This window comes from Vipera ursinii, assembly GCF_947247035.1.
Source record: "Vipera ursinii genome assembly, chromosome: 11".
NCBI classification, from domain to species: domain Eukaryota; kingdom Metazoa; phylum Chordata; class Lepidosauria; order Squamata; family Viperidae; genus Vipera; species Vipera ursinii.
In genome coordinates, this window is record NC_139524.1 from 16118418 (window position 1) to 16132524 (window position 14107).

Below are 14107 nucleotides of genomic sequence, written 5' to 3' on the forward strand. Positions count from 1 at the left end.
AAAATGATTAACAACAAAGCTCTCGTATTTCTCAGAACAATTATGTGATTTCCAAACTAGAGTAAGGAGCGAAAAAGAATAGAGCTTTAACAAGTGATAGGTATTAAAATAGTAACAAAGTCTTTGTAGGCCACCATGCTGAATGAATGGGGTGGAATGAATAGGGTGACAGGAGAAAGACCGAATAGATTGGAGATATCAAAGGATTAAGCAGATGACTGAGATCTGAGACGGCATTCACCATGTCAAGCCAAGATTTTAAACTACAGTCTATTGAACAAGCCAGAGTGGCATGGTTTATACATAATACTACACCATAATTTTATATCTTACTAAACCAAAACAAAAAGTAATATTATGGCTAGGTACATGCAAATCAAAGATATTTTTACAATTAAGAGATCAGCACTTATTGGCATGTTCACAACAGCACACTGCGCAACATACAGCACTGTGCATATTGTCTGCAATCCTTCACAGCACGTCAGTGGAAAGGAAAATAGTTTAGGAAAACATTCATTCCATTTCAAATTATTTAACTAGCAGAGGATATATAACAGAGATGAATAAGTCACATGGAAATAAATGATACTTATATGTAGCCTGAACAGGCACCCACATCTTCAGAGTATTTTAAAATAAAGTTCAGTGAAAATACTAAGGATAAGGTATGCACTTAAAACCATACCTATATGATTGCACCTTTCAGGACATATATTTAATACAATTAATAGAATTTACTTTCAAGTAAAATGTGATAAATCAAATTCATCATGTTGACTATAATAAGTATCTTCCATGAAATATATGCGGCATTAGCAATATTTGTAGAAGTGTACAACGTAAGAAAACTATTGCACTTTTTCTATTTAATTGTCATAATTTAATTTTCACTTTCTAGAGAAACTTTTAGACATACAACATAAGGAGTATGCGTTAAGATGAATATATACTTCTAAAACTGCCTTCTCCAATGTAATGTTGTTCAACTGTAGATTAGAATTCCCAGAAATCCTGAACAGCAAGTTTATTTGAGGGAAAGGATTCTTTATAACATCCAAGATGAATCCCAATAATAGCTCTAGACACTCCGTCAAGCATGTTATACACACTCGCTATAATAAAAATAGGGGAAACATCAGAAGTATACAAAAACGCACAGATTATTTATTTATTGATTGTCATTGGACAGCCAACTTCTCTTCGGTTTTCACTGGCTTCAACTGAGAATACCTTAACCTTGTAAAGGTTGGATGTATTCAGCTACTCAATATAAGATTCATTCAGCAATTGTTACTTGAGGCAAAAATGCCAAGAATGTTTCTGCATTGCAAAATCTATCAGATTGGCATGACAAAAAGGAACATAAATCAATTGGCAGAACCACTGACACACTGGGAGCACACTTAGCTATCTGGACATTATGTTTAGGAAGTATTTACCTGTTGGACACAGAGACTGGCAGAACCCAGTTTCAGCATTTTTTACATGAAACTAATGTTTAAATCCTATTTCAAACAAACCCATTCAGCATACATAATAGAGAATGAGCCCAAAGTAATTCACCTGAGCTGTTTTCACTTTGGGAGCTGCAAAGGGAAAACCAGCTTTTGTATGTTAACACTTGCAGCATTATTATACCTGAACACAACAGAAGATGCAGATAACAGTGATAAGGTACAAAGGACCAGATTAAAATTGTTATTTTGTATTTAACATTTCTTTCTTTAAAAAAGCAAAGCTGCATCCATCTACCTCCCCTTGGTCATTTTCGGTAGACCCAGAAGAGGTTTTATGGCCAATATTCTGTTAGGGTATCTTACAGGGTATTACATTGGATGGATGGATGGAGGCACAATCATGGAACACAGAATCAAAGGTTCCCTATTAATAACAGAAAAACCTCTATTTCCTTAGGTGTAGCTGTCTGTATTATGTTCTTGCTATTATTCCCCTCCTCAGGAACCCAATGACTTGCCAGAGCTTTTCAGCTGCAGCAGTTAAGTTTCTATGAATTTGCTGCTTTTGCTGCCAACCTAAGTGTGATTCCAGTGTTGGCCCATTTCCCAGGCATGGGCAAAGGGACCAGTTTTCCCCTTCCATTTGCTGACATATCAAATCCTTCAAAAATTACCTCCTCTGGCAAGCGGACCTGAAAAGCAGAACAAAAGCCATCTGCCATAATGCCTGCTAGGAGAGTCCAGAGGCTCTAAATCAACCATGCAATACCTTTCGGGGCTTACTAATACAAGATGCAGATGGGTCCTGAACCATGCTAACAAATCTGGAAGGCACAAAACAGGAAAAAGATTAAAAATGTTGGTTTTGTGGAAATATGACAAGGTTTGAAGCTATCACTAAATATATCCCATCTATCACTAAATATATCCCAGATTGTTGGGGGCAATTAAGCTGACTTTGTAATAATGCCGCTTGGGGTGTGTGTGAAAGCCCTAATAAGCAGGCATATACATAGAATGAAGGCTACTGTTAGCTTGTAAGCCGCCCTGAGTCTTCGGAGAAGGGCGGGATATAAATGGAATTAAAATAAAAAAAAAAATCTTAAATAACAGAAGTCTCAGATGCAACAGAGGACTTTTGACTCAGCACCCAACTTTCCATTTCCACGGTTCTGTCCCAGGAAAACTACAATGAACTGTACCTGATCCCAGTACTTATTTCTTAAGACACAGTGGGCAAGCTAAGACCAATATGAGACCCAAGGGCTGTTCTTCTATCTCAAGAACCCAACATATGTCACATATGCAGCAGACAGCTAAAGAAATGAGGATCCTGCTATTAAGAACTGAGAATTGTTAGGAGTGGGGCATCTTTAGTATCAACTACATCAGAGAGAATGTACATTTAATTATCAGATGCTCTATTACAGAGGGACCCAACCTTTTAGGTACCAGGGACCGGTTCTGTGGGGAGAGGTTTTTCCGCGGACCGGAAGGGGCGTGGTTTTGTGTGCTGCCTGCATCCCATGGATGGGGCTTCAGTTGTTTGCGCGGCCCGGTTTCTGGCATGCTGAGGCCCGGTGCCGGTCCATGGACTGGGGGTTGGGGACCTCTGCTCTATTACATCATGGAGGTTTTTTTTTTAAAGAGAAGCATAAAAGCATATTAGATATCCTTTAGGAAACCTTATTTTGAACAAGTATTCTTGTGAGCATGCTGCATTAAACCTTTCCTTGACTATTAGTATGTTAGGGTCACATTAAACCATAAACAACAGTTTTAATAGCTTAATGTACTCTATGAACCAAGTAATAACAATAAGCCATAGTGCTTTTTTTGTTTAGTGTGCTGTATAAGCTACTATAGTTTACCATGTTTGATGTTTTAGCATCCGTAATAGCCACTGCCCAACCGTGATTTAGAGAAAAAATAATTACAAAAAGGCCAAATGTTTTAGTTTTTTCCTATGAACACAGTGGTAATCTTATAGGCACCACTGCATTTGTCGTTTGGCCTAATGAAGATTTAAAAAAATAGAATAAGGTATAATGTGTTTGGCTAATGTTACTGCATAAGCACAAATAATTCTCTCATAGGTTGAGTGATGTTTGAACAGTCAACAAGGAAACTCAAGGCAAAATAAAACCACTGGAAAGACTTCTTCAGAGCGCTATTCTTTTGCTAGAGGCTAACAGTGGCACTGCAGATGCGAAGCACAAGGCAACAACCCACTGCACAGCTCATAGGCGCTTTCACAACTCCGAAAATGTTGGAGTGCTGAGAAAAAGAAATGGTGGTGATGCTTATCTAGGATCATAATAAAGATCTGATTTGATGAAACGGTGATCTCAGGTTGACTGAAGTAGTGAGCATGTAAGCATGTATGTCTCATAAGGAAAGCAGAATAAAAATGAAACAAATCATTAGTGTGTGTGTGTGTGTGTGTGTGTGTGTGTGTGTGTGCGTTACTTCTCACTGAATGCATCTCTTCTACTCACAAGGTTGGTGTAACAGAACAAGAACAGTGTATTTCTAAATTACAATACATCTCCAGAAAAAAAGCAACTCATCTCAAACCTATGGCATCTCAGGGTTAATGGTACGTGCCTTTATATACATACTGGATACCAAATTAGAAGCCAACGCACCAGATTTTGGCCTGGTTTCTAAAACAGGGAAGGGGGGTGGTGGTGAGTACAGAAATAAACCTTCATTTGCAAGTCCTCCAAAGGCGGCCCAGTCAGCAGCTTATTCAGGGCGCACAGCAAAAGGAGCAGAGTTTGAGCAGAAACTGGAAGCTCTAATAAGAGAGGACCACCTTCTGGTGCATTCCAGAAATATTTAGGACAGAAAGCAAAGGAGGTAACACAATCACAGCAAATAAGTGGAAAATTGAATGCAACAGTTAATAGAAGGCGTCTCCACTCCTAGAACGGAAAATAAAAATCAGTGCAACTACCATAACACCACAGATCATTCATTCCTGGCCTCTTTGCAAATCTACTGGCCTCAAAATATATCGGGTGCATTGGGAATTCTAGCTATGCACAGCCTTTTGGATTGATAGGTGGAAGGGAAAAGGTAAACGTGAACAGCGACAGCGGTCGAGACGTGAGTGTTACAGTATTATCTGCTTGGCTACCAACTGCTTTTAGTAGGAATGGGTATACGTATTTACTGCTGCTGGCATTTTTAGAATCACAGCAACTGACTGGCACCACTTAACGGGAATGATAAGCATGCCTCTACTCTGGCTCGCTGGCCTTCAGCCCTTGTCATCGGGAGCAGTTGCCTGGCTAGAAGGAAGGAAATTGATGGCTTGGGAAATTGTCTCTGACAGAGCTGCTGCCCTTTTGTCACATCTCCAGGAGAAAAGGGGATCGAAAGCTTGTGGCAATACTTAGCTCAGCGGTTTTTTTCCACACCGAAGTGCTTATGGCACGAGGGCCTTGCCCATTATTTTTCCAACAATCCCATAAACACCATATCCCTCCACCAACAAATGTGTGAGAAGCCTTCCAAATGTCAGCTCCCTCAGTTATTTCTAGTGCTGTTATGTTACTCCTCTAGCAGCCCTGCGGCACTCCCTAATTGCTTTTGTATCCAAACCACTGAAGAATTACTTAGAAATTTTAACAATTCAAAGTTTGGATAAATGAGAGGAAAAGAATTCAGAAGGCACAAGCTTTGAAAGTCACTCCTTCTCCTTCTAGACAGAAGCCCAGATTATTATTGCTGTTCATTACAGCCAGATGTTTTGGACTGGACTTAGCATTTTCGTCCATCTATCGAATCCTTCCCAAGGACCTGGGATGGTGTTAAAAGGTATCGTGGCAGGATGTAAGCTATTCCAAGTAAAGCTGCCATTTGCAATTAAGTGATGGTGATTCTGTCAATGCCATATTATTATTATTATAAACATCTGCCTACTTCAGGTCCTTGGGAAGGGCTCAATAGGTGGACAAAAATGCCAAGTGCAACATAATTCCCCTTAAAGATTAAGAGGACATGCCATCAGTTAATCTGCAAGCTCAGGCATCACCATTTTGCTTAAAGAAATACTTAAAGGTAACAAATCCCCTCTAAGTAAATAACCAGTAGAAGCCCTAGGAATTTAAGGAAAAGAAGGTTATTTAATCGTAATAGTTTCAGCATAACAAAAAGATTTGTTTTGAACTTGAGCTGCCAGGATTGTACACCACACCATCCATTCAAAGTATTTATTTGACTTTAAACATGTAATCTATTAACTCTCAAGTTACAGAGCGTGTGTGTCCAACCTTTTGGTTTGCTTGTGCTGCATTGGGTGAAGAGGAATTGTCTTGGGCTACCTATAAAATATATAATATAGTTAATGTGCAGCATATAAATCACATAGTAATAAATGATTTTGTGGGGCTGCATTATAGATAGTCCTTATGACCGTTTTTCACACTTACGACCGTTGCAGCAGTCCCAGCGTCACATGATCAAAATTCAGAGACTTGGCAACTGACTGATATTTATGATGGTTGCCGTGTCCCTGGGTCATATGATCATTTTCTGCAACCTTCTGACAAACAAAGTCAATGGGGAAGAGAGATTCGCTTAATAACTGTGTTACTGACTTAACAACTCCAGTGATACCCTTAGCAAATATGGTAAGAGGTCGTAAAATGGGGCAAAATTCACTTAAGAAACATTTCACTTAGTAACAGAAATTTTGGGCTCAGTTGTGGTTGTAAGTGGAGGACTACCTATACTAGCAGACCAGAGCTACATACAGCCTGTGGGCCATGAGTTGGACTTGTTATGTAGAGGCTCTTGTGAAGGTCAAATTAAATTGGTACCACATTTGCAGATAAAAGCAATGCAGAAATCTACTTTATATGCTGCATAAATCTCAGTGCACGCTTTATCTAGAAAACTGTATTTTTGAGTTAATTTGAGAAAGTTCTCTTTTGAGTTAATTGTTTCATGTGAAAGCAAAAAAAGGAGAGCTGTAATACGCTAACTTTTAAAGTCTTACTGAAATAAGTTAACTTTTAAAGTCTTTATCAACTCTACCTCAAAAGCAGACAACTCTGAACAAAGCTCCAGAAGGAAAAGGAATTAATTAAATTTCATTTTCACCAACATTATTCATTGTCAGGTGCAAGTAACCAGGAACAGGAGTTCAAAGCACTATAAGTTTATTACAGGCTACCTATCCAGAAGATTCTGTTCTACTAACAGTCAAGGCAAATTAGCAGTAGATAAGTCAACAAAATTCATAGAGGGCTGGACTTAAGTCTCTTGTGGCTGCATCAGGATTCCAAACTGATGACACATTTGACCCCACCTTTGGATTCCACCTGGCCATCTCCCACATTCACTATACTTCTCCATGCCTTTCAATGCTATGTTGCTCTGTGACCACAATAAAATTTGATTTGACCCTTGCAAACTATATATGCTTTAACAGCTTTTGATTAGGTGAGAGCTGTTTCATAATATCCCATTGTGTGAAGTGCTAAGGACCAAGTCCAGATTTCTACATTAGTCTGTGGTATGTAGATTTATTAACTCTACAATTTAAAAATATCAGATTCCTAAGGCTTCCCCAATTCATACAGAAACAAGCAATTCTTGAACTCTTTACCTGAACAAGGAAGGAAGGAAGGAAGGAAGGAAGGAAGGAAGGAAGGAAGGAAGGAAGGAAGGAAGGAAGGAAGGAAGGACATACAATTCTCCCTTCGCAGCCATAATTTGGGAACAGGTTTTGCAACAGTTTCAAAACTGCCATCAGCAGGAGAGAAGGTAAAAATGATGACTGAAAATAATCAGTTTTAATCAGTATTAAATATTTACTGTATTTCACTTTCTTATCTATTTAACTGAATGTCCTTCATGTTTTGCTGTTTTAAAAAAAAACCAACTCTATTTTCACTAGGCTAACTCTGTGCCAGCTGAAATGCAAATGAAACTATATTTGTTGATAAGGCTTCATTAAAAAAATCAGGTCCATTGTTAGCAATTCAATATGATTGCTGTGATTCAAGTCTTTATTTCCAGAATAGATAACTCTTACCTGTTACCTTTTGCCTAGTTTCCTTTGATGGGGAGGTGTTTGGTTTGGGTTTGCTTGAAAGATTAGGCTTCACATATTCTGTCTTTTGCTTTACAATCACTAAGGAAAGGCTAGCTTTCCTGTTGATCAGATTCAGACAAGAACATTTTTGAAGCTTGGAACTCTTTTGGTTTCAGAAGCTAAGATTTATTTTGTGCATTCAGAAATGAAGAAACTCCACTAATAATACAGTGGTTTCATATTCTTGTATGAACCAATTTTAGAATGAGCTAAACTTTTTCCCACTCATATGGAACAAAGTACCACTGTTTATGCTAAAGTGACACAGGGCGTTTTCATTTTGTTTTTGCCACAAAGAAGGAAGGGTTTCCCCCCCCCCCCGCCCACGTTTAAGACTGTCTTGATAATCTCAGCTGGGCCTATAAATAATTACTGACATACAGTACGAAAAGCTTTGATTTGTAAATTGAGATTGGTGCCTCTCCCCAACTATAATTTTTAGTAGGAGGGTAACTGAGTCTTCTAATCCTTGACAATGGCAAAGAATGCATTCAGTACACTACGTGTGCAAGACCAGCTGCCCATACATACCTCTACAAGAAGCTTATTAAAATCCCACCTTCCTCCACTGAATAGCATCATGTCAGCATCCCACATCTCAGAGGAGCATGCTTTCTCTCCATCCCATCCCATCCTACCCCATAACTCTTAAATTAAAACAAAGCTGCAACAAAAGCGGGGGGGGGGGGAGAGGGAAGCTGTATTGTCCACTGGTTATGCCTTGTTCTCCATTTATCCTAAATCAAGCCAGACAGTCACAGCAGAGAACAAGGATAACAGATGGAGCTGCCAGTCCACTAGGTTGTTCCTCCTACTCTCACAGGCACTACAGAAGTTGTTGCCCCACAGCAAGAAACTGCCATTTATTGTGCTATTATCAGCACAAGCAGCACATAGCCAGAGTACTGCCAGCTGCCAGACACACAATCTCTGAGCTGGCAGAAGGAAGTGAAGTGGCATTAACGCTCAAACCTTAAGTCCCCTGATCTTCCAGTTATTTATTTTCCAAGGTCATGGGCAAAAGAGCCTATCACAAAAGAAAAGGGGGGGGAAAAACAACAACCCCACAAATATTGGTATTGTACCTTATAGAAACATCTATCTCCCAATTAACACAACAGCCTGGGGGAAGAGATTTACAAGGATGAGTAGAATCTTTTCTGATGCATGCAGAGTCTCTTCTGGAAAACCTTCTTCCTAACTACCGTATTTTATTTTCTGTTCAAGGCCAAATCTAATCCATAGGTTTTTGCTAAGGTGCCTTGAAATGGACTCTGTTGCTGCTCCAATTTTGTAAAGCTATGCATGACTGCCAAATTCAAGCTAAACAGTTTTTCTTAAATTCTTGCCCTACAGGTAAGTGGGAATTCAACTCCCTTTGGAGGTGCTGCCTGGAGATAATAGAACGAGGAAGAAGAAAGACTCTTACTAAGGCATGTTTTCCTATTAGGTTTACCACAGGCCATTTTCATTGCTATAAAAAAAAAGCAGAACCAGCTCTATGCTCCATTTGACAGGACTAATCAATTTTGTTTTAGAATCTGGAATCTAAATTCCACATATTACAGAACTAGTGTGACAGTTTTCTGTAGACATTTGTGGGTTGAAAAAAGGCATAATACTGCCAGTTTTTTTTCCTTTATACTGCACAGAAGTAATGACAGTAAGCTTCAATATAAATACAAACCATTACCTATAATCAATAGGAAAGAACTAGCTCAGCAATAAACATACAGCGAACAAACATCTCTATTCACTTGTTAAACAATATCTGCCAACCCTTCAATATCTGCTATTTTAGCTGTATACCAAAGTATATTCTAGCTCATGGTATTGGTAGAGGGGGAAAGAAATTAAAGATATAAAGATACTAAGCTTCCCTTCTTATATAAGCCTCCTGAAAATGCAGATTTCAGTTATTAAATATCACGAGGCTTCAAAAGCACTTAAACCAAAGTATGTTTTCTTTTTCCTCCACCAATAGCTCTTGCCATAAAAACCATGATAGGAAAGTGATGAACCTTGACAGCACTCTGGAGAGAATGATAGTGAATAGGCGTTTTCCCCTTTTTTACAGTGTAAGCAAGAGCTCAGTCCCACTTCAGCAGCCATCTGGAAGGCATCAGGCTGGGAACGGCTACCCTACAGTGGAGAAAACAAGTGTTCACAAATCCTGTCTGACTTCTCTTGATTCACTGTAAACCCAAGTGGTAGATTTTTGTTTCCTTTATGAGATAACTAGGTAGCGATGTGCTTTCCCACATCCAATATTTTCCACATAAACATAATAATAAAGCTAGAGCCAGGCAATGCATACATGCATAAAGCTTTGCTATTTCCAGAATCTAGGCAGAATAAAGTAATAAGCTATCAGCTGGGCTACAGATCTGCTTCTCTGAAAGCCATTAGCTTTAAGCATTTCCTAGACGAGCACCTGAAAGGTCAAGTAAGCCTTATGCACCATCCATGAAGATGCTCTTTTCTCCTCAAAAACAATACATTGCTATAAATAATTCAGTATGGGCAGGTGACACTTCACAGATGTGCTGGGAGATGCAGTGGCAGAAATAATATATCAAGTTATACAGCTCACACAAGCTTCTAAACACACAAGTCTGCTTTTAAAATCTTTGGATGCAACCGAGAAGCTTTATCTGTTCATTCCTTCTGTTCTTCCTAGGAATACAGCCAGTCCTCAGTTAATGACCACTCGCTCGGCAACTGCTTGAAGTTATGATGGTGCTGAACAAGAGGAACTCATGACTGGTCCTCTAAGTTCCAGCCGTCCAACACCCCGTTGTCACATGACTGCAATCTGTGTACTTGGCCACTGCTTGCGCTTTCAATGGCTGCTGTGTCCCGTGGCCATGGAATCAACATCTGCAACCTTTCCAATTGGCTTTCCACAAGCAAAGTTAACGGAAAGCTGGCAGTGAAAGTTGGAAGACACTTCCCCACCCAGCAGCAGCCACCCTCAGCTTGCGCTGCACTAGCCACCCGTGCAACCTCCCCACCTGACGGCAGCCACTTACCAACACGCCAGACTGCTGCACGGGAGGTGTAACTTCCTGTCATTTTTTGGTCACTGGAAATTGGCCAAGTGGTAATGAGATTCTTGCTGAACAATTCATGATCCTTGCTTAATGACGGCAATAGGGACTGCTGGGATTGCTACTGTGGTCACAAGACGCCTTAAAACTGCATTGCTTGGTGACAGAAATTTTGGGCCCAATTACTATTGTTAACCAAGGACTCCCTGCATTGACTCTTTCCTTCCTCTCCAGAGACGTGCCCATGATAAATACAGTGTAGTTACAGGCTCCACTAAGGTCACTATCATTCTGTACAAAGAATAGGATAGGAAGTTCCCAGATTTTTTTTTAATAGCATCAATAAAGACAATTAATAGCTACACCTTCATCATTCCATCAATTGCCTTTCAGAAACAACCATTCAGGTCAACAGATTAAAAACCACAAAATCAGCCTTCCAGTTCTTCTGGGCCAAGAATGACATCCACTTAACTATCAAGATTCCAGAACAAGTTGACACCATATAGCAAGACAGGATATCATATAAACTATGGGACAGCATATTCCACCCGTTATTAAGAAAAACACTGTGGATATTAATGTGAAAGTGAAAGCCGTGTCCAAGGAACCCCCGAAAACCAAACTGTGTCTTACCTTCTCTGATTTGACTTTTTTGAGCTGTCGGCACTCACTCTCCCCATCTTCCAGTTCTGGTTTAACTCCCAAAGGGTTGAGCGCAGATCCCGTGTCAATAGCTATACCTCCCAGCTGCTCGGCGGCGGCAGCAGTAGGATCGGGTCCTTGGCCACCGTCGTACTGCCCAACCCTGACCGCCAAGGCAAGAGGCTGGAGGACCGTGGGCTCCTTTTCTGCTGGAGTAGCCACACCCTCACTCCTTTCTTTCTTACTCTTGGAAGAGCCACCTTCTTTCTCCTTCTTTGAGTTTGCCACGCTGCGAGAAGTCTTGGCCGATTTCTCAGAGCCTTTGGGGCCGATGGTAGCCACCAGACCCCCCGAGTTCACGCCCTCCCCCGAGCGGCCCTGAACCTCCTTCTTGCCAGTAGTCCCCTCGCTTGGCGTGAAGAGGGAGGATCCTGGGGCAGCCTTGCCATTGTCCTTGCTACTTTTACTCCGTTTGGATTTGGATTTGCTTTCCTTGTTCTGCGGACCTGGCACTGGAGTCACAAACTTGATGTTCTCTGGCAAGGTGGCCACAGCGTTCGGGGCTGGCAGACCCACCTCCTTGGTGCCTGACATTTCCAGTTTCTGCTGGTCCTTCTCCAAATCCGCGTCCAGGTCAATGATGAGATTCCCTACTCCAATGTCCCATTCATCCCCACTGTCATATGTCTCAACTGGGTTTGCATCCACTCCTTTCCCTCCAGTAGCTCCACTGCTCAAGGACATCTTAGAGTTAACGGCCACCTCGAGATTCAAGCCTGTTGGCTGCTCCTTCAGCCTCAGGGTGGGACGTGGCAGCTTCAGCTATGTTCTCAAGCCTCCAGTGATCAAGAAGGACCCAGGTGATAACATAATGGCTGAAAGGAAAAGCAGGGACAACATATAATTACATTGCCATTATTTAGGAAAGTCTATTCTAAAATTGTACACAACACACCAATAGGGGAAAGGATTTTACACGCAGAGTAATTGAATATCATCCCCTATTCCTGCTTTAATTTCAGGCTGAAAGAAAATTATGAAAATTATGAAGTAGCGGTTTTCCTTCCGTCAGCCAAATGCCAGCAAAGGGCAGTTTCAGGTGTGCCTATGAACCCATCTGTGGCTTTCTTTAAGCATTATTGGGTGTCTTTTGCTGCTCCATGCTAAGCACGAGATACTGATGATCGGTTCTGTAACACGGGAACACAACAGCAATACTGTTTTTCAGAGTGATGGGTACCGTATTTTCATTTTATTTTCTAATTCCACAAAGCACAAAGATTATGCTTCGGTAGCACAAGGATGCAGGGTGATAAAGTAGATCAGGAGGAAGGAACAGAGTATAATATTAGCAGTTAATTCATATGACTGTAGTAGCCGTACTATTTTCCATTCATTCCCCCATAGATTCTCTGACTTTGGCTACAAACGATCTGCTCTCTGACAGATCATTATGGAGATTTTTTAACCTCAGGAGCTGAGTTGGTATTAGAGCAGGAAATTTAAAAAACACAGCAGTGGTTTTGCCTTTACGGTAGATAAATGTAGAAGCATAAGCAACTGCAGAATCAGGAATGGCTTTGAAAAACTGCAGCCTCTCGCTACCCCACCTTGTCTCCCTGAAATATTCTGGCTGATTGGCTTGTCACATCTTCTCCCTAAGCCTTTATTCCACCTAATGAGATCAAAAGCAACCTTCTTCCTATCTGGAGTAGAAGGGGCAGAGCCACAAAATGAATTATCAATGTGTCCCATCTTCTTTTATAGAACAAGAAACATCCTATAGTCATAAGAGCAGGAACCCGTGCATACTAACACTCCTTGAAAATCATCAGCCTCATGCAATTTCATTTTTTGTTGCCGTTGTTCAAGAGGCTGGAGGAGAAATTACAGCATTCTACAGACATTTCTGCCAAATTGAAAAGGCTTATGGGAATTAAGATTTGCAGAAGGATGCCTGCTCAGAAGCACTGTTGTATTAAATATAGCCCAAATCCATCTTCAAGCATGTATCAGGAGACTGCATACGTGGTTTATCCTAAACCAAGTTAATAATGTGGTTACTATTAATAATTAAACCTCAGTTTAATACATCTTTATAACTCATGACATTACTTTGATCCCAAGACCGATTTGCTTTTAACACAGAGAAAAGCATCGCGCTTTTTGAGGACTGAACGTTGCAATACACAAGATTAAATTCTCGTACTGAAAAATGGCAGACGACAGAATTTGAAGAGTTGCATTTCAGTCCTGATTATAAATCTGGCATTCAGTGCTCGGTTCCATAGCAGGAAAGAACCTTCAGATGTGGTTGGTGTGTTTACTGTATCTGCCAGAGGTTCTTTAAAGAAGACATGCTTTTTTCCAGACTTACACATGGCCCCTGGGAAATATGTTTACCATTCAGCTACAGTGTAAGTTCAGGGGGGAAAAAACCCCAGCATCTTTAAGGAGCTGTTGGCAGGCACAGTAAATCCACCCTTGCTGGATCTGGAACGCCTTTCCTGCTTCAGATCTGAATACTGCACACCTGGCAAATAAAAACAGGGAGTGTTCACTATCTTTCTGCCAACCAACTTTGTCAATACTAAAAAAGCAAATATCCTCCACGGCAATCATATCTTTGCACTCATCACAGAAAACAACACACCGCAATCAAATACGAGCTAATCTTGTTTTTTTTCTTATATGTTACAAACTGCATTTCTGTCATAAATATTACCTGCATTCGGTACTTGAATGCTTAATAAAGCAAACTAGGCTCTCATCATTTGATCAGTTGAGCAGAAGCACACATTTTAAGAACACAGAAAAAGGTGTGTGTGGAAACTTTGGCTTTT

The 14107-nt window shown here is 40.5% G+C and overlaps 1 protein-coding gene across 2 annotated transcripts in view; it reads right to left on the reverse strand.

Moving 5' to 3' along the window:
* The window catches only part of ZNF609 (zinc finger protein 609), a 69473-nt gene that overhangs the window by 37034 nt on the left and 18332 nt on the right, over positions 1–14107 (reverse strand). For both annotated transcript variants that reach the window (XM_083371411.1, XM_083371412.1), the window contains exon 2: positions 11256–12139. In XM_083371411.1, coding sequence (XP_083227537.1) covers positions 11256–12008 — 753 coding nt within the window. In that variant the 5' untranslated portion in view covers positions 12009–12139. The remainder of the gene's footprint in view (positions 1–11255; positions 12140–14107) is intronic.